Source organism: Pelodiscus sinensis, unplaced genomic scaffold (assembly GCF_049634645.1).
Source record: "Pelodiscus sinensis isolate JC-2024 unplaced genomic scaffold, ASM4963464v1 ctg97, whole genome shotgun sequence".
NCBI lineage: Eukaryota > Metazoa > Chordata > Testudines > Trionychidae > Pelodiscus > Pelodiscus sinensis.
In genome coordinates, this window is record NW_027465982.1 from 349,061 (window position 1) to 369,962 (window position 20,902).

Consider the following 20,902-nt stretch of genomic DNA (forward strand, 5'->3'; position numbering starts at 1 on the left):
GCAGCCAGGGCAGCCCAGCCTGGGGGGAGGGGCCTGGCCCCCTCCCTGTATCCTAAGCCCATGACCCCACCCCGGGGGCCTCCCCGCGCCCCCTTCGTCTCCTTCCCAAACAACGTGTCACCTGGCTGAGTCCGCCACCCAGCTCGGGTTCTAGGACAGCTGAGCTGTTGCTGTGGCCGTGCTAAGATGGGACAGCCCCCCCCCCCGAGAGCCACGCCCGCCATTCCCACCCCCAGCTGGGAAACTGAGGCACAGCACAGGGGCTACAGCAGGCCAGGCCAGTGGGACTCTCAACATCCCAAAGCAAGCAGTGAATACGGCCCCCGACATCCCACCTGGTGAGCCCTCCGCACCGTGTCCAACCCCAGACCGTCTCTTTCAGCCGCGTTCACGCCGTGGGGGGGCAGGGGGCGTTGTGTGTCCTGCTCTCTGTTCCTCTCCTGCCGGCTGCCGGGCGCCCCTTAGCTCTGTGCACTGCCCCCTCCGGGGAACCGCCCACAGGGATCCCAGGGTCTCTCCGGAGGGGGGATGGCCGATTCGGGCCCCACCGTTGGTGCCCACGGCTGGGACGGCGTCTGCCCGTGCGCCTCACTTTGCATTTGTTGCCACCGAGTTCCCCTGGCCTCGCGGTGCCCGTCCCCCAGTCCCGGGGGACCCCTTTGTAGCTCTTCCCAGCCTCTGCACTCAGCTGTTCGGAGCCATCGTGTATCGTCTGCAAATGCTCCCCCTCCCCCAGCGGGGCCCGTTCCCGGCCCATTCGCCAATGAGTCGGCCAGGCCTGGCCCGGCGCAGCCCCCGAGCACGTGGGGCGCGGGGCAGCGGCTTCCTGCTCCCAATGACCCTCCAGGGCCTGCGAGGCCCTGACCTTGGCTCCCGCCACCCGGCCCGGTTCCAAGCGAGCGCCCTGCCCCGCAGGCAAAGCCGGGAGCAGAGAAGCCTGCGGGGGGGGCGGGGGGCCAGGCATGTGCAGTGCAGGGTGTCACGGCTCACAGCTGGTGCCCATGCTCGGCCCGTCCATCCTCAGGTGGGACCCCCCCCCCCAGTGCAGCAGCCCCTTCCCGGGGAGCCCCCCCCCTCCAGCGCAGTGACCAGCCCGTTCCCAGGGGCCACTCCAGTGCGGGGACCCTCTCTTGGGGGGCCCCTCTCACCTGGGGGTCGCCCCTCCGCCTCCGGGACGGCGCCTCCCAGGGCCTCCAGCCGCCTCCTCCGCCATGAGCCCCTCGGGGGTCCCCTCCCTCTGGCCCCCGGGGCCCCCCCTCCCAGAGGGGACAGCGCCCCCCTGCTCCCCAGCCCAGAGCGACCCCCGGCCAGCGCCCAGCAGGAGGGGCTATGGAGCTTTGAACCCAGCAAAGGGTCATAGAATCACAGAACACTAGGACTGGAAGGGACCTCGAGAGGTCATCGAGTCCAGCCCCCCGCCCTCAAGGCAGGACCAAGCTCCGTCTACACCATCCCTGACAGATGTCTATCTAACCTGTTCTTAAACATCTCCAGAGAGGGAGATTCCACCACCTCCCTTGGCAATTTATTCCAATATTTGACCACCCTGACAGTTAGGAATTTTTTCCTAATGTCCAATCTAAACCTCCCCTGCTGCACTTTAAGCCCATTACTCCTTGTCCTGTCCTCAGAAACCAAGAGGAACAAATTTTCTCCTTCCTCCTTGTGACACCCTTTTAGATATTTGAAAACCGCTCTCATGTCCCCCCTTAATCTTCTTTTTTCCAAACTAAACAAGCCCAGTTCATGAAGCCTGGCTTCATAGGTCATGTTCTCTAAACCTTTAATCATTCTTGTCGCTCTTCTCTGTACCCTTTCCAATTTCTCCACATCTTTCTTGAAATGTGGCGCCCAGAACTGGACACAGTACTCCAGCTGAGGCCTAACTAGTGCAGAGTAGAGTGGCAGAATGACTTCACGAGTTTTGCTTACAACACACCTGTTGATACAACCTAGAATCATATTTGCTTTTTTGGCAACAGCATCACACTGTTGACTCATATTCAACTTGTGGTCCACTATGACCCCTAGATCCCTTTCCGCCACGCTCCTTCCTAGACAGTCGCTTCCCATCTTGTATGTATGGAACTGATTGTTCCTTCCTAAGTGGAGCACTTTGCATTTCTCTTTATTAAACTTCATCCTGTTTACCTCTGACCATTTCTCTAACTTGCTAAGGTCATTTTGAATTATGTCCCTATCCTCCAAAGAAGTCGCAACCCCACCCAGTTTGGTATCATCTGCAAACTTAATAAGCGTACTCTCTATCCCAATATCTACATCATTGATGAAGATATTGAACAGTACGGGTCCCAAAACAGACCCTTGAGGAACTCCACTTGTTATCCCTTTCCAGCAGGATTTAGAACCGTTAACAACAACTCTCTGACTACGGTTATCCAGCCAATTATGCACCCACCTTATCGTGGCCCTATCTAAGTTATATTTGCCTAGTTTATCAATAAGAATATCATGCGAGACCGTATCAAATGCCTTACTAAAGTCTAGGTATATGACATCCACCGCTTCTCCCTTATCCATAAGGCTCGTTATCCTATTGTAAGCGGGGGAATGGTCCCGCTCTTGTGGGGAACTTTCCTGGCTTCTATACACCCCGGTGAAATGAACCAGCGAAAAGATCTGAGTCCTCGCTCCCACTTCCTTTACCCCATGGCCTCCCTGATCCTGAGGGCTCCCCCTCCACTCTCCTGAGGAGCAGAGCCCTCGAAACCCCAACAAGGCTGGGCCCAGGTTTCCACTCCGAGGTGCTCTCTTTACACTGCAGGCCTTCTTGGCCCAGTGATCACTTCATAAGGTTCAAAGCAAATACAATTTATTAAACATCAACTGATTAAAGAGAATAGAATAAGAAACAATGAGAATGGTTAAATGAGAACACACAGCCCTGCTCTGTAGCACAGGGACATCAACACAGCAGTCTGCAGAGTGTAAGGACAGTTCACAGTCTCTTCCTTAGAAGCCCTGGATGTGCTGCAAGGGGCTGCAGGCTGGACACGCTTGCACTGGCAGTGACCACACAGCCTCAGTCTCTAAGTGGCCAGACCCCTCTCCCAGTCCAGAGCCTTTCCCCACACTTTGCAGGTCCCAGTAGCTCACCACATCCAGCTGCAGGCTGTGCTGCTTGGCCAGTTCCAGCTCCTTGTGTTGCTTCTCTGTTCCTTTTGGCTTTCTGAGCACTGCCAGTCTGCTGCTCAACACAGGGTCTGCACTGCTTGGCCTGTCTGTGTCTGGTTCTGTCGCTGCAGGACTTCTTCTTGTACTCCTCTTTCAGCTCTCTGTCTTTGCAGGACCTCTTCTGCACACAGCTTGTTTGTTCAGAGCCAGAGCCAGAACAATCCCACTTACAACCTGTCAGTCAGGCTGAGCTGGAGTGTTGGCTGCTTTCCATTGTCTCTGGGGTCTGTCAGTCTCATGAACCCTTCCCCTTCTGAAGCTGGTAAACCAAAAAACTCCCACAGAGTTTTAGTAAGGGGTAACAGTCCCCTTACACTATCAAAGAAAGCTATCAGATTAGTTTGGCATGACTTGTTCTTCACAAACCCATGCTGGCTATTCCCTATCACTTGATTACCTTCCAAGTGTTTGCATATGATTTCCTTAATTACCTGCTCCATTATCTTCCCTGGGACAGACGTTAAACTGACGGGTCTGTAGTTTCCTGGGATCATTGTCCAGGATGGGTTGTAGATCACTAATGATGCGTTGGAGAGGTTTTAGCTGAGGACTGTAGGTGATGGCCAGTGGTGTTCTGTTGGTTCCTTTGTTGGGCCTGTCTTGTAGCAGGAGGCTTCTGGGTACACGTCTGGCTCTGTCAATCTGTCTCCTCACTTCTTCGGGTGGGTATCGTTGTTTCAAGAATGCTTGGTGAAGATCTTGTAGGTGTTGGTCTCTGTCTGAAGGGTTGGAGCAAATGCGGTTGTACCTCAGTGCTTGGCTGTAAACGATGCATCGTGTGGTGTGTCCGGGATGGAAGTTGGAGGCATGAAGGTAAGCATAGCAGTCAGTAGGTTTTCAGTATAGAGTGGTATTTAGGTGACCATCACTTATTTGCACCGTGGTGTCCAGGAAGTGGATCTCTTGTGTAGACTGGTCCAGGCTGAGGTTGATGGTGGGGTGGAAGCTGTTGAAATCATGGTGGAATTCTTCCAGAGTCTCCTTCCCATGGGTCCAGATGATGAAGATGTCACCGATGTAGCGTAGGTAGAGAAGGGGTGTAAGTAGACGAGAGCTGAGGAAGCGTTGTTCCAGGTCAGCCATAAAAATGTTGGTGTATTGTGGGGCCATGCGGGTGCCCATAGCGGTGCCACTGGTCTGGAGGTATAGATTGTCCCCAAATCTGAAATAGTTGTGTGTGAGGATAAAGTCCCAGAGCTCAGCCGCCAGTTGTGCTGTGGTATCTTCAGGGATACTGTTCCTGACAGCTTGTACTCCAGCTGTGTGTGGGATGTGGGTGTCGAGAGCCTCTACACCCATGGTGGCTAGGATGGTGTTTTCTGGCAGATCACCAATGCACTGTAGTTTTCTCAGGAAGTCAGTGGTGTCTCGGAGATAGCTGGGAGTGCTGGTGGCGTAGGGTCTGAGTAGAGTCCACATAGCCAGACAGTCCTGCAGTGAGAGTGCCAGTGCCCGAGGAGATGGGGCGTCTGGGATTTCCAGGTTTGTGGATCTTGGGTAATAGATAGAACAACCCTGGTCGGGGCTCTAAGGGTGTCGATTTGTTCCTGTGCTTGTGTGGGGAGTCCTGAGCAGATGGGGCAGTTTTAGTGTATTGCTTAGTGGGGTCTGAGGAAAGTGGCCTGTAGAATGTGGTATCGGAGAGTTGTCTGGCAGCCTGCTGCTGGTAGTCAGGCCTGTTCATGATGACAACAGCACCTCCCTTGTCAGCCTCTTTGATTCTAATGTCGGAGTTGTTCCGGGGGCTGTGGATGGCATTGCGTCTGCACGACTGAGGCTACCAGGCAAGCGACGCTGTTTTTCCCCAATCTCTGCCTGTGCACGGCGGCGGAAGCATTCTGTGTAGAGGTCCGGACTCCTTCCGGCCCTCAGGAGTCCATGCGGAGTTCTTCTTGTGCGGTAGGTGGGAGGGTATCTGTCCGTCGGTGCGCTGCTCAGCGTTGTGTGGGAAGTGTTCTTTGAGTCGCGGACGGTGAAAGTCGGCTTCCAGATCACCGCAGAACTGTAGCGTGTTTGTGGAGGTGGTGGGGCAAAAAGAGAGTCCCCGAGCTAGGACCGACTCAAAGTCTGAGTCACTACCAGCAGCGAGGCCATATCCATAACCCTACGCACAGATGTCACACACACGCGAGTAGCACACCCAGAGCCCGTATCCGTAACCCCGCACAGACGTCACACACACGCGAGTAGCACACCCAGAGCCCGTATCCGTAACCCCGCACAGACGTCACAAACGCACACCCAGAGCCCGTATCCGTAACCCCGCACAGACGTCACACACACGCGAGTAGCACACCCAGAGCCCATATCCGTAACCCCGCACAGACGTCACACACACGCAAGTAGCACACCCAGAGCCCGTATCCATAACCCTACGCACAGATGTCACACACATGCAAGTAGCACACCCAGAGCCCGTATCCATAACCCTACGCACAGATGTCACACACACGCGAGTAGCACACCCAGAGCCCGTATCCGTAACCCCGCACAGACGTCCCACACACACACGCGAGTAGCACACCCAGAGCCCGTATCCGTAACCCCGCACAGACGTCCCACACACACACGCGAGTAGCGCACCCAGAGCCCGTATCCGTAACCCCGCACAGACGTCCCACACACACACGCGAGTAGCACACCCAGAGCCCGTATCCGTAACCCCGCACAGACGTCACACACACGCGAGTAGCACACCCAGAGCCCGTATCCGTAACCCCGCACAGACGTCACACACACACGCGCGAGTAGCACACCCAGAGCCCGTATCCGTAACCCCGCACAGACGTCACACACACACGAGTAGCACACCCAGAGCCCGTATCCGTAACCCCGCACAGACGTCACACACACACACGCGAGTAGCACACCCAGCGCCCGTATCCGTAACCCCACACAGACGTCACACACACGCGAGTAGCACACCCAGAGCCCGTATCCGTAACCCTACGCACAGACGTCACACACACGCGAGTAGCACACCCAGAGCCCGTATCCGTAACCCCGCACAGACGTCACACACGCACACCCAGAGCCCGTATCCGTAACCCCGCACAGACGTCACACACACGCGAGTAGCACACCCAGAGCCCATATCCGTAACCCCGCACAGACGTCACACACACACACACGCGGGTAGCGCACCCAGAGCCCGTATCCGTAACCCCGCACAGACGTCACACACACACACGCGAGTAGCACACCCAGAGCCCGTATCCGTAACCCCGCCCAGACGTCACACACACGCGAGTAGCGCACCCAGAGCCCGTATCCGTAACCCCGCACAGACGTCACACACACGCGAGTAGCACACCCATAGCCCGTATCCGTAACCCCTCACAGACGTCACACACACGCGAGTAGCACACCCAGAGCCCGTATCCGTAACCCCGCACAGACGTCACACACACGCGAGTAGCGCACCCAGAGCCCGTATCCGTAACCCCGCACAGACGTCACACGCACGCGAGTAGCACACCCAGACCCCGTATCCGTAACCCCGCACAGACGTCACACACACACACCCAGAGCCCGTATCCGTAACCCCGCACAGACGTCACACACGCGTAGCACACCCAGAGCCCGTATCCGTAACCCCGCACAGACGTCACACACGCGAGTAGCACACCCAGAGCCCGTATCCGTAACCCCGCACAGACGTCACACACACACACCCAGAGCCCGTATCCGTAACCCCGCACAGACGTCACACACGCGTAGCACACCCAGAGCCCGTATCCGTAACCCCGCACAGACGTCACACACGTGAGTAGCACACCCAGAGCCCGTATCCGTAACCCCGCACAGACGTCACACACACGCGAGTAGCGCACCCAGCGCCCGTATCCGTAACCCCGCACAGACGTCACACACGCGAGTAGCACACCCAGCGCCCGTATCCGTAACCCCGCACAGACGTCACACACGCGTAGCACACCCAGAGCCCGTATCCGTAACCCCGCACAGACGTCACACACACGCGAGTAGCACACCCAGAGCCCGTATCCGTAACCCCGCACAGACGTCACACACACGCGAGTAGCGCACCCAGCGCCCGTATCCGTAACCCCGCACAGACGTCACACACACACGAGTAGCACACCCAGAGCCCGTATCCGTAACCCCGCACAGACGTCACACACACACACGCGAGTAGCACACCCAGCGCCCGTATCCGTAACCCCGCACAGACGTCACACACGCGAGTAGCACACCCAGAGCCCGTATCCGTAACCCCGCACAGACGTCACACACACACACGCGAGTAGCACACCCAGCGCCCGTATCCGTAACCCCGCACAGACGTCACACACGCGTAGCACACCCAGAGCCCGTATCCGTAACCCCGCACAGACGTCACACACACGCGAGTAGCACACCCAGAGCCCGTATCCGTAACCCCGCACAGACGTCACACACACACGCGCGAGTAGCACACCCAGAGCCCGTATCCGTAACCCCGCACAGACGTCACACACACGCGAGTAGCACACCCAGAGCCCGTATCCGTAACCCTACGCACAGACGTCACACACACGCGAGTAGCACACCCAGAGCCCGTATCCGTAACCCCGCACAGACGTCACACACGCACACCCAGAGCCCGTATCCGTAACCCCGCACAGACGTCACACACACGCGAGTAGCACACCCAGAGCCCATATCCGTAACCCCGCACAGACGTCACACACACACACACGCGGGTAGCGCACCCAGAGCCCGTATCCGTAACCCCGCACAGACGTCACACACACACACGCGAGTAGCACACCCAGAGCCCGTATCCGTAACCCCGCCCAGACGTCACACACACGCGAGTAGCGCACCCAGAGCCCGTATCCGTAACCCCGCACAGACGTCACACACACGCGAGTAGCACACCCATAGCCCGTATCCGTAACCCCTCACAGACGTCACACACACGCGAGTAGCACACCCAGAGCCCGTATCCGTAACCCCGCACAGACGTCACACACACGCGAGTAGCGCACCCAGAGCCCGTATCCGTAACCCCGCACAGACGTCACACGCACGCGAGTAGCACACCCAGACCCCGTATCCGTAACCCCGCACAGACGTCACACACACACACCCAGAGCCCGTATCCGTAACCCCGCACAGACGTCACACACGCGAGTAGCACACCCAGAGCCCGTATCCGTAACCCCGCACAGACGTCACACACGCGAGTAGCACACCCAGAGCCCGTATCCGTAACCCCGCACAGACGTCACACACACACACCCAGAGCCCGTATCCGTAACCCCGCACAGACGTCACACACGCGTAGCACACCCAGAGCCCGTATCCGTAACCCCGCACAGACGTCACACACGTGAGTAGCACACCCAGAGCCCGTATCCGTAACCCCGCACAGACGTCACACACACGCGAGTAGCGCACCCAGCGCCCGTATCCGTAACCCCGCACAGACGTCACACACGCGAGTAGCACACCCAGCGCCCGTATCCGTAACCCCGCACAGACGTCACACACGCGTAGCACACCCAGAGCCCGTATCCGTAACCCCGCACAGACGTCACACACACGCGAGTAGCACACCCAGAGCCCGTATCCGTAACCCCGCACAGACGTCACACACACGCGAGTAGCGCACCCAGCGCCCGTATCCGTAACCCCGCACAGACGTCACACACACACGAGTAGCACACCCAGAGCCCGTATCCGTAACCCCGCACAGACGTCACACACACACACGCGAGTAGCACACCCAGCGCCCGTATCCGTAACCCCGCACAGACGTCACACACACACACGCGAGTAGCACACCCAGAGCCCGTATCCGTAACCCCGCACAGACGTCACACACACACACGCGAGTAGCACACCCAGCGCCCGTATCCGTAACCCCGCACAGACGTCACACACGCGTAGCACACCCAGAGCCCGTATCCGTAACCCCGCACAGACGTCACACACACGTAGCACACCCAGAGCCCGTATCCGTAACCCTACACACAGACGTCACACACACGTAGCACACCCAGAGCCCGTATCCGTAACCCTACACACAGACGTCACACACTCGTAGCACACCCAGAGCCCGTAGGACACAAGCTTTCCTGTGACACCTCACACGGCCCCTGTGTACAGACATTGGGGCAACCCCCCCCCCCCGTGGGCGCAGCAGGGATCTGGCTGCTCCCCTTAAAATCCAGTAACGTGACACACACCCAGCCCCCACCTTACACAGGTGAGAGGTTATAACTAGGGCTGTCAATTGATGTGCCACGCCGGTCCGTACCTTGCTGTGGGTCGGGAGAGCAGGTGCCTGGCCGGTCCGTACCTTGCTGTGGGTCGGGAGAGCAGGTGCCTGGCCGGTCCGTACCTTGCTGTGGGTCGGGAGAGCAGGTGCCTGGCCGGTCCGTACCTTGCTGTGGGTCGGGAGAGCAGGTGCCTGGCCGGTCCGTACCTTGCTGTGGGTCGGGAGAGCAGGTGCCTGGCCGGTCCGTACCTTGCTGTGGGTCGGGGCAGCAGGTGCCTGGCCAGTCCGTACCTTGCTGTGGGTCGGGGCAGCAGGTGCCTGGCCGGTCCGTACCTTGCTGTGGGTCGGGGCAGCAGGTGCCTGGCCGGTCCGTACCTTGCTGTGGGTCGGGGCAGCAGGTGCCCAGCCGGTCTGTACCTTGCTGTGGGTCGGGGAGCAGCAGGTGCCTGACCGGTCTGTACCTTGCTGTGGGTCGGGGAGCAGCAGGTGCCTGGCCGGTCCGTACCTTGCTGTGGGTCGGGAGAGCAGGTGTCTGGCCGGTCCGTACCTTGCTGTGGGTCGGGGCAGCAGGTGTCTGGCCGGTCCGTACCTTGCTGTGGGTCGGGAGAGCAGGTGCCCAGCCGGTCTGTACCTTGCTGTGGGTCGGGGCAGCAGGTGCCTGGCCGGTCCGTACCTTGCTGTGGGTCGGGGCAGCAGGTGCCTGGCCAGTCCGTACCTTGCTGTGGGCCGGGGAGCAGCAGGTGCCTGGCCGGTCCGTACCTTGCTGTGGGTCGGGGCAGCAGGTGCCTGGCCAGTCCATACCTTGCTGTGGGCCGGGGCAGCAGGTGCCCGGCCGGTCCATACCTTGCTGTGGGCCGGGGAGCAGCAGGTGCCTGGCCGGTCCGTACCTTGCTGTGGGTCGGGGCAGCAGGTGCCTGGCCAGTCCATACCTTGCTGTGGGCCGGGGCAGCAGGTGCCCGGCCGGTCCATACCTTGCTGTGGGCCGGGGAGCAGCAGGTGCCTGGCCAGACCGTACCTTGCTGTGGGTCGGGGCAGCAGGTGCCTGGCCGGTCCATACCTTGCTGTGGGTCGGGGCAGCAGGTGCCTGGCCAGTCCATACCTTGCTGTGGGTCGGGGCAGCAGGTGCCTGGCCGGTCCGTACCTTGCTGTGGGTCGGGGCAGCAGGTGCCTGGCCAGTCCGTACCTTGCTGTGGGTCGGGGCAGCAGGTGCCTGGCCGGTCCATACCTTGCTGTGGGTCGGGAGAGCAGGTGTCTGGCCGGTCCGTACCTTGCTGTGGGCCAAGGCAGCAGGTGCCTGGCCAGTCCGTACCTTGCTGTGGGTCGGGGCAGCAGGTGCCTGGCCGGTCCGTACCTTGCTGTGGGTCGGGGCAGCAGGTGCCTGGCCGGTCCGTACCTTGCTGTGGGTCGGGGCAGCAGGTGCCTGGCCGGTCCGTACCTTGCTGTGGGTCGGGAGAGCAGGTGCCTGGCCGGTCCATACCTTGCTGTGGGTCGGGGCAGCAGGTGCCCGTCCGGTCCGTACCTTGCTGTGGGCCAAGGCAGCAGGTGCCTGGCCAGTCCATACCTTGCTGTGGGTCGGGGCAGCAGGTGCCTGGCCGGTCCGTACCTTGCTGTGGGTCGGGGCAGCAGGTGCCTGGCCGGTCCGTACCTTGCTGTGGGTCGGGGCAGCAGGTGCCTGGCCGGTCCGTACCTTGCTGTGGGTCGGGGCAGCAGGTGCCTGGCCGGTCCATACCTTGCTGTGGGTCGGGGCAGCAGGTGCCTGGCCAGTCCATACCTTGCTGTGGGTCGGGGCAGCAGGTGCCTGGCCGGTCCGTACCTTGCTGTGGGTCGGGGCAGCAGGTGCCTGGCCAGTCCGTACCTTGCTGTGGGTCGGGGCAGCAGGTGCCTGGCCGGTCCATACCTTGCTGTGGGTCGGGAGAGCAGGTGTCTGGCCGGTCCGTACCTTGCTGTGGGCCAAGGCAGCAGGTGCCTGGCCAGTCCGTACCTTGCTGTGGGTCGGGGCAGCAGGTGCCTGGCCGGTCCGTACCTTGCTGTGGGTCGGGGCAGCAGGTGCCTGGCCGGTCCGTACCTTGCTGTGGGTCGGGGCAGCAGGTGCCTGGCCGGTCCGTACCTTGCTGTGGGTCGGGAGAGCAGGTGCCTGGCCGGTCCATACCTTGCTGTGGGTCGGGGCAGCAGGTGCCCGGCCGGTCCGTACCTTGCTGTGGGCCAAGGCAGCAGGTGCCTGGCCAGTCCGTACCTTGCTGTGGGTCGGGGCAGCAGGTGCCTGGCCGGTCCGTACCTTGCTGTGGGTCGGGGCAGCAGGTGCCTGGCCGGTCCGTACCTTGCTGTGGGTCGGGGCAGCAGGTGCCTGGCCAGTCCATACCTTGCTGTGGGTCGGGGCAGCAGGTGCCTGGCCGGTCCGTACCTTGCTGTGGGCCAAGGCAGCAGGTGCCTGGCCGGTCCGTACCTTGCTGTGGGTCGGGAGAGCAGGTGCCTGGCCGGTCCATACCTTGCTGTGGGTCGGGGCAGCAGGTGCCTGGCCGGTCCGTACCTTGCTGTGGGCCAAGGCAGCAGGTGCCTGGCCGGTCCATACCTTGCTGTGGGTCGGGGCAGCAGGTGCCTGGCCGGTCCGTACCTTGCTGTGGGTCGGGGCAGCAGGTGCCTGGCCGGTCCGTACCTTGCTGTGGGCCAAGGCAGCAGGTGTCTGGCCGGTCCGTACCTTGCTGTGGGCCAAGGCAGCAGGTGTCTGGCCGGTCCGTACCTTGCTGTGGGCCAAGGCAGCAGGTGTCTGGCCGGTCCGTACCTTGCTGTGGGCCAAGGCAGCAGGTGTCTGGCCGGTCCGTACCTTGCTGTGGGCCAAGGCAGCAGGTGCCTGGCCGGTCCATACCTTGCTGTGGGTCGGGGCAGCAGGTGCCTGGCCGGTCCATACCTTGCTGTGGGTCGGGGCAGCAGGTGCCTGGCCGGTCCATACCTTGCTGTGGGTTGGGGAGCAGGTGCCCGGCCGGTCCGTACCTTGCTGTGGGTCGGGGCAGCAGGTGCCTGGCCGGTCCGTACCTTGCTGTGGGTCGGGGCAGCAGGTGCCTGACCGGTCCGTACCTTGCTGTGGGTCGGGGCAGCAGGTGCCTGGCCGGTCCGTACCTTGCTGTGGGTCGGGGCAGCAGGTGCCTGGCCGGTCCATACCTTGCTGTGGGTCGGGGCAGCAGGTGCCCGGCCGGTCCGTACCTTGCTGTGGGTCGGGGCAGCAGGTGCCTGGCCAGTCCATACCTTGCTGTGGGTCGGGGCAGCAGGTGCCTGGCCAGTCCATACCTTGCTGTGGGTCGGGAGAGCAGGTGCCCGGCCGGTCCGTACCTTGCTGTGGGTCGGGAGAGCAGGTGCCTGGCCGGTCCGTACCTTGCTGTGGGTCGGGAGAGCAGGTGCCTGACCGGTCCGTACCTTCCTGTGGGTCGGGGCAGCAGGTGCCTGGCCGGTCCGTACCTTGCTGTGGGTCGGGGCAGCAGGTGCCTGGCCGGTCCGTACCTTGCTGTGGGTCGGGGCAGCAGGTGCCTGGCCGGTCCGTACCTTGCTGTGGGTCGGGGCAGCAGGTGCCTGGCCGGTCCGTACCTTGCTGTGGGTCGGGGCAGCAGGTGCCTGGCCGGTCCGTACCTTGCTGTGGGTCGGGGCAGCAGGTGCCTGGCCGGTCCATACCTTGCTGTGGGTCGGGGCAGCAGGTGCCTGGCCGGTCCATACCTTGCTGTGGGTCGGGGCAGCAGGTGCCCGGCCGGTCCATACCTTGCTGTGGGTCGGGGCAGCAGGTGCCCGACCGGTCCGTACCTTGCTGTGGGTCGGGGCAGCAGGTGCCCGGCCGGTCCGTACCTTGCTGTGGGTCGGGGCAGCAGGTGCCTGACCGGTCCGTACCTTGCTGTGGGTCGGGGCAGCAGGTGCCCGGCCGGTCCGTACCTTGCTGTGGGTCGGGGCAGCAGGTGCCTGGCCGGTCCGTACCTTGCTGTGGGCCAAGGCAGCAGGTGCCCGGCTGGTCCGTACCTTGCTGTGGGTTGGGGCAGCAGGTGCCTGGCCAGTCCATACCTTGCTGTGGGTCGGGGCAGCAGGTGCCTGGCCAGTCCGTACCTTGCTGTGGGTCGGGGCAGCAGGTGCCTGGCCGGTCCGTACCTTGCTGTGGGTCGGGGCAGCAGGTGCCTGGCCAGTCCATACCTTGCTGTGGGTCGGGAGAGCAGGTGCCCGGCCGGTCCGTACCTTGCTGTGGGTCGGGAGAGCAGGTGCCTGGCCGGTCCGTACCTTGCTGTGGGTCGGGAGAGCAGGTGCCTGACCGGTCCGTACCTTCCTGTGGGTCGGGGCAGCAGGTGCCTGGCCGGTCCGTACCTTGCTGTGGGTCGGGGCAGCAGGTGCCTGGCCGGTCCGTACCTTGCTGTGGGTCGGGGCAGCAGGTGCCTGGCCGGTCCGTACCTTGCTGTGGGTCGGGGCAGCAGGTGCCTGGCCGGTCCGTACCTTGCTGTGGGTCGGGGCAGCAGGTGCCTGGCCGGTCCGTACCTTGCTGTGGGTCGGGGCAGCAGGTGCCTGGCCGGTCCATACCTTGCTGTGGGTCGGGGCAGCAGGTGCCTGGCCGGTCCATACCTTGCTGTGGGTCGGGGCAGCAGGTGCCTGGCCGGTCCATACCTTGCTGTGGGTCGGGGCAGCAGGTGCCCGACCGGTCCGTACCTTGCTGTGGGTCGGGGCAGCAGGTGCCCGGCCGGTCCGTACCTTGCTGTGGGTCGGGGCAGCAGGTGCCTGACCGGTCCGTACCTTGCTGTGGGTCGGGGCAGCAGGTGCCCGGCCGGTCCGTACCTTGCTGTGGGTCGGGGCAGCAGGTGCCTGGCCGGTCCGTACCTTGCTGTGGGCCAAGGCAGCAGGTGCCCGGCTGGTCCGTACCTTGCTGTGGGTTGGGGCAGCAGGTGCCTGGCCAGTCCATACCTTGCTGTGGGTCGGGGCAGCAGGTGCCTGGCCAGTCCGTACCTTGCTGTGGGTCGGGGCAGCAGGTGCCTGGCCGGTCCGTACCTTGCTGTGGGTCGGGGCAGCAGGTGCCTGGCCAGTCCATACCTTGCTGTGGGTCGGGGCAGCAGGTGCCCGGCCGGTCCGTACCTTGCTGTGGGTCGGGGCAGCAGGTGCCTGGCCGGTCCGTACCTTGCTGTGGGTCGGGGCAGCAGGTGCCCGGCCGGTCCGTACCTTGCTGTGGGCCAAGGCAGCAGGTGCCTGGCCGGTCCGTACCTTGCTGTGGGTCGGGGCAGCAGGTGCCCGGCCGGTCCGTACCTTGCTGTGGGTCGGGGCAGCAGGTGCCTGGCCGGTCCATACCTTGCTGTGGGTCGGGGCAGCAGGTGCCCGGCCGGTCCGTACCTTGCTGTGGGTCGGGGCAGCAGGTGCCTGACCGGTCCGTACCTTGCTGTGGGTCGGGGCAGCAGGTGCCCGGCCGGTCCGTACCTTGCTGTGGGTCGGGGCAGCAGGTGCCTGACCGGTCCGTACCTTGCTGTGGGTCGGGGCAGCAGGTGCCCGGCCGGTCCGTACCTTGCTGTGGGTCGGGGCAGCAGGTGTCTGACCGGTCCGTACCTTGCTGTGGGTCGGGGCAGCAGGTGCCTGGCCGGTCCATACCTTGCTGTGGGTCGGGGCAGCAGGTGCCTGGCCGGTCCATACCTTGCTGTGGGTCGGGGCAGCAGGTGCCTGGCCGGTCCGTACCTTGCTGTGGGTCGGGGCAGCAGGTGCCTGGCCGGTCCGTACCTTGCTGTGGGTCGGGGCAGCAGGTGCCCGGCTGGTCCCTACATTGCTGTGGGTCGGGGCAGCAGGTGCCTGACCGGTCCGTACCTTGCTGTGGGTCGGGGCAGCAGGTGCCCGGCCGGTCCGTACCTTGCTGTGGGTCGGGGCAGCAGGTGTCTGACCGGTCCGTACCTTGCTGTGGGTCGGGGCAGCAGGTGCCTGGCCGGTCCATACCTTGCTGTGGGTCGGGGCAGCAGGTGCCTGGCCGGTCCGTACCTTGCTGTGGGTCGGGGCAGCAGGTGCCTGGCCGGTCCGTACCTTGCTGTGGGTCGGGGCAGCAGGTGCCCGGCTGGTCCCTACATTGCTGTGGGTCGGGGCAGCAGGTGCCTGGCCGGTCCGTACCTTGCTGTGGGTCATAGAATCATAGAATCATAGAATCATAGGACTGGAAGGGACCTCGAGAGGTCATCGAGTCCAGCCCCCTGCCCTCAAGGCAGGATCAAGCTCCGTCTACACCATCCCTGACAGATGTCTATCTAACCTGTTCTTAAATATCTCCAGAGAGGGAGATTCCACCACCTCCCTTGGCAATTTATTCCAATATTTGACCACCCTGACAGTTAGGAATTTTTTCCTAATGTCCAATCTAAACCTCCCCTGCTGCACTTTAAGCCCATTACTCCTTGTCCTGTCCTCAGAAACCAAGAGGAACAAATTTTCTCCTTCCTCCTTGTGACACCCTTTTAGATATTTGAAAGCCGCTATCATGTCCCCCCTTAATCTTCTTTTTTCCAAACTAAACAAGCCCAGTTCATGAAGCCTGGCTTCATAGGTCATGTTCTCTAAACCTTTAATCATTCTTGTCGCTCTTCTCTGTACCCTTTCCAATTTCTCCACATCTTTCTTGAAATGTGGCGCCCAGAACTGGACACAGTACTCCAGCTGAGGCCTAACTAGTGCAGAGTAGAGCGGCAGAGTGACTTCACGAGTTTTGCTTACAACACACCTGTTAATACAACCTAGAATCATATTTGCTTTTTTTGCAACAGCATCACACTGTTGACTCATATTCAACTTGTGGTCCACTATGACCCCTAGATCCCTTTCTGCCATGCTCCTTCCTAGACAGTCGCTTCCCATCTTGTATGTATGGAACTGATTGTTCCTTCCTAAGTGGAGCACTTTGCATTTCTCTCTATTAAACCTCATCCTGTTTACCTCCGACCATTTCTCTAACTTGCTAAGGTCATTCTGAATTATGTCCCTATCCTCCAAAGAAGTCGCAACCCCACCCAGTTTGGTATCATCTGCAAACTTAATAAGCGTACTCTCTATCCCAATATCTACATCATTGATGAAGATATTGAACAGTATGGGTCCCAAAACAGACCCTTGAGGAACTCCACTTGTTATCCCTTTCCAGCAGGATTTAGAACCGTTAACAACCACTCTCTGACTACGGTTATCCAGCCAATTATGCACCCACCTTATCGTGGCCCTATCTAAGTTATATTTGCCTAGTTTATCAATAAGAATATCATGCGAGACCGTATCAAATGCCTTACTAAAGTCTAGGTATATGACATCCACCGCTTCTCCCTTATCCACAAGGCTCGTTATCTTATCAAAGAAAGCTATCAGATTAGTTTGGCATGACTTGTTCTTCACAAACCCATGCTGGCTATTCCCTATCACTTTATTACCTTCCAAGTGTTTGCATAGGATTTCCTTAATTACCTGCTCCATTATCTTCCCTGGGACAGACGTTAAACTGACCGGTCTATAGTTTCCTGGGTTGTTCTTATTCCCCTTTTTATAGATGGGCACAATATTTGCCCTTTTCCAGTCTTCTGGAATCTCCCCTGTCTGCCATGATTTTTCAAAGATCATAGCTAAAGGCTCAGATACCTCCTCTATCAGCTCCTTGAGTATCCTGGGATGCATTTCATCAGGACCTGGTGACTTGCTGACATCTAACTTTCCTAAGTGATTTTTAACTTGTTCTTTGTGTATCCTATCTTCTAAACTTACCCTCTCTCTGCTTGTATTCACTACGTTAGGCACACCTCCAGACTTCTCGGTGAAGACCGAAACAAAGAAGTCATTGAGCATCTCCGCCATTTCCAAGTTTCCTGTTACTGCTTCTCCCTCCTCACTAAGCAGTGGGCCTACCCTGTCCTTGGTCTTCCTCTTGCTTCTAATGTATTTATAAAAGGTCTTCTTGTTTCCCTTTATGCCTGTAGCTAGTTTGATCTCATTTTGTGCCTTTGCCTTTCTAATCTTGCCCCTGCATTCCCGTGTTGCTTGCCTATATTCATCCTTTGTTATTTGTCCTAGTTTCCATTTTTTATAGGACTCCTTTTTTATTTTGAGATTGTGCAAGATCTCCTTGTTAAGCCAAGCTGGTCTTTTGCCATATTTTCTATCTTTCCTACACAGCGGAATTGTTTGCTTTTGGGCCCTTAACAACGTCCCTTTGAAATACTTCCAACTCTCCTCAGTTGTTTTTCCCTTCAGTCTTGCTTCCCATGGGACCTTACCTACAAGTTCTCTGAGCTTATCAAAATCTGCCTTCCTGAAATCCATTACCTCAATTGTGCTGGTCTCCCTTCTACCTTTCCTTAAGATCATGAACTCTATTATTTCGTGATCACTGTCCCCTATACTGTCTTCCACTTTCAAGTTCTCAACTAGTTCCTCCCTATTTGTTAAAACCAAATCCAGAACAGCTTCTCCTCTGGTAGCTTTTTCAACCTTCTGAAACAGAAAGTTGTCTCCAATGCAGTCCAGAAACTTATTGGATAGCCTGTGCCTCGCTGTGTTAGTTTCCCAACATATGTCTGGATAGTTGAAGTCCCCCATCACCACCAAATCTTGGGCTTTGGATAGTTTTGTTAATTGTTTAAAAAAGGCCTCATCCACCTCTTCCACCTGGCTAGGTGGCCTGTAGTAGACTCCTAGCATGATATCACCCTCGTTTTTTACCCCTTTTAGCTTAACCCAGAGACTCTCTACACAGCTATCTCCTACGTTCATCTCCACTTCAGTCCAAGTGTGTACATTTTTAATATACAAGGCAACCCCTCCTCCCTTTTTTCCCTGTCTGTCCTTCCTGAGCAAGCCGTACCCTTCCATACCAACATTCCAATCATGCGTCCCATCCCACCAGGTTTCTGTAATACCAATGATATCATAGTTGTATTTATTGGTTAGCAATTCCAGTTCTTCCTGCTTATTACCTATACTTCTCGCATTTGTATATAGGCATCTAAGATACTGATTTGATCTTGCCTCCCTGTTGTGCCCTGACCCTCCTTTCTCCTTGCCATTATAGGCCGTAGTCCCCCCTATTTCCAACCCATCTCCCAGTCCCGCACATTCAGCACTTACCTGTGGGCTTTGCTCACCTGCCCCCAACAAACCTAGTTTAAAGCCCTCCTCACAAGGTTAGCCAGTCTGTGTCCAAACAAGGCCTTCCCGCTCCTGGAAAGGTGAACTCCATCTCCGCCAACCAGTCCTTCCTGGAAGAGCACCCCGTGATCAAGGAAGCCGAATCCCTCCTGGTGACACCATCGTCGCAGCCAGGCATTCACCTCCAGAATGCACCTCTCTCTGCCCGGGCCCCTACCTTTGACAGGAAGGATAGAAGAGAATACCACCTGCGCTCCAAACTCCTTCACCCGTACTCCCAAAGCCCTGTAGTCACACTTGATCCGCTCAGTGTCACACCTGGCAGTATCATTTGTGCCCACGTGGATGAGTAGCATGGGGTAGTAGTCAGAGGGCCGGATAATCCTCGACAATGCCTCCGTAACATCTCGGATACGGGCCCCTGGCAGACAGCATACCTCTCGAGATGAGCTGTCAGGGCGACAGATGGGTGCCTCCGTTCCCCTCAGAAGAGAGTCTCCAACCACCACTACCCTACGTTTCCTCCTCGCAGTGGTGGCAGGAGACTGCTCAACCTTGGTGGTGCAAGGCCTGGTCTCCTCCACTGTGGGGGATGACTCCTTTTCTCCTGCTGAAAGTAAAGTGTAACGGTTATGTAACAACACAGTGGGAGGGTTAGGAGCAGGGGTGGAACACTGCCCGCTGCCGGAAGTAACCAGCTGCCAGTGCTCACCCTGCACCACTGCCTCCTCCATAAGTGGCTGGTCAACAGTCCCACATCCTACGACAGTGACCTCCGTGGACTCCACAGGAATACTGTCCAGGAATTCCTCATGGCTTCGAATGCTCCTCAGCCTGGCCACCTCCTCCTGTAGCTCTCCCACCTGCTGCCTGAGAGATTCCACCAGCAGGCACCTTTCACAATGGTTGTCTCCCCCAGCCTGGAGATCACTCAGTGGGAATTGCAAGCCACAAATACAGCAAGACCACACCAGGACCTGGGTAGAGGCATCCATGCTCAGGTTCTCTGTCTGGATACAGGCACAGGTGGAGGAGACAGGAGAAGTACTGGCACAAGCGCTACGGGTCTTCATCACCATCAGTCACTCCCTCTGCTCAACTCCCTCTTCAACTTCCCTGTCTGCAGTCCCCTGTCCGCTTCGCTCCCCTGGTCGCACTGCTCTGGTCGGGGCAGCAGGTGCCTGGCCGGTCCGTACCTTGCTGTGGGTCGGGGCAGCAGGTGCCCGGCCGGTCCATACCTTGCTGTGGGCCGGGGAGCAGCAGGTGCCTGGCCGGTCCGTACCTTGCTGTGGGCCAAGGCAGCAGGTGCCTGACCGGTCCGTACCTTGCTGTGGGTTGGGGAGCAGGTGCCCGGCTGGTCCGTACCTTGCTGTGGGTCGGGGCAGCAGGTGCCCGGCTGGTCCCTACATTGCTGTGGGTCGGGGCAGCAGGTGCCTGACCGGTCCGTACCTTGCTGTGGGTCGGGGCAGCAGGTGCCCGGCCGGTCCGTACCTTGCTGTGGGTCGGGGCAGCAGGTGTCTGACCGGTCCGTACCTTGCTGTGGGTCGGGGCAGCAGGTGCCTGGCCGGTCCATACCTTGCTGTGGGTCGGGGCAGCAGGTGCCTGGCCGGTCCGTACCTTGCTGTGGGTCGGGGCAGCAGGTGCCCGGCCGGTCCGTACCTTGCTGTGGGTCGGGGCAGCAGGTGCCCGGCTGGTCCCTACATTGCTGTGGGTCGGGGCAGCAGGTGCCTGGCCGGTCCGTACCTTGCTGTGGGTCATAGAATCATAGAATCATAGAATCATAGGACTGGAAGGGACCTCGAGAGGTCATCGAGTCCAGCCCCCTGCCCTCAAGGCAGGATCAAGCTCCGTCTACACCATCCCTGACAGATGTCTATCTAACCTGTTCTTAAATATCTCCAGAGAGGGAGATTCCACCACCTCCCTTGGCAATTTATTCCAATATTTGACCACCCTGACAGTTAGGAATTTTTTCCTAATGTCCAATCTAAACCTCCCCTGCTGCACTTTAAGCCCATTACTCCTTGTCCTGTCCTCAGAAACCAAGAGGAACAAATTTTCTCCTTCCTCCTTGTGACACCCTTTTAGATATTTGAAAGCCGCTATCATGTCCCCCCTTAATCTTCTTTTTTCCAAACTAAACAAGCCCAGTTCATGAAGCCTGGCTTCATAGGTCATGTTCTCTAAACCTTTAATCATTCTTGTCGCTCTTCTCTGTACCCTTTCCAATTTCTCCACATCTTTCTTGAAATGTGGCGCCCAGAACTGGACACAGTACTCCAGCTGAGGCCTAACTAGTGCAGAGTAGAGCGGCAGAATGACTTCACGAGTTTTGCTTACAACACACCTGTTAATACAACCTAGAATCATATTTGC

At 59.1% G+C, this 20,902-nt stretch overlaps 2 protein-coding genes across 3 annotated transcripts in view; one reads left to right on the forward strand and one right to left on the reverse strand.

Annotated features, from left to right (window-relative positions):
- The window catches only part of SPEG (striated muscle enriched protein kinase), a 91,076-nt gene that overhangs the window by 34,981 nt on the left and 35,193 nt on the right, over window positions 1–20,902 (forward strand). The gene's annotated exons all lie outside the window — the stretch shown is intronic.
- Window positions 18,411–19,633, reverse strand: LOC142825647 (uncharacterized). 2 transcript variants are annotated; one of them, XM_075917699.1, is made up of 2 exons: window positions 19,239–19,633; window positions 18,411–19,133 (listed from the first exon to the last, which is right to left on the reverse strand). In XM_075917699.1, exons 1-2 carry the CDS (start codon window positions 19,603–19,605, stop codon window positions 18,538–18,540), a joined length of 963 nt encoding a protein of 320 aa, XP_075773814.1. In that variant the 5' UTR covers window positions 19,606–19,633; the 3' UTR covers window positions 18,411–18,537. The 2 variants fall into 2 exon arrangements, with proteins under 2 accessions (XP_075773814.1, XP_075773813.1); XM_075917698.1 differs by having other exon boundaries at window positions 18,411–19,136.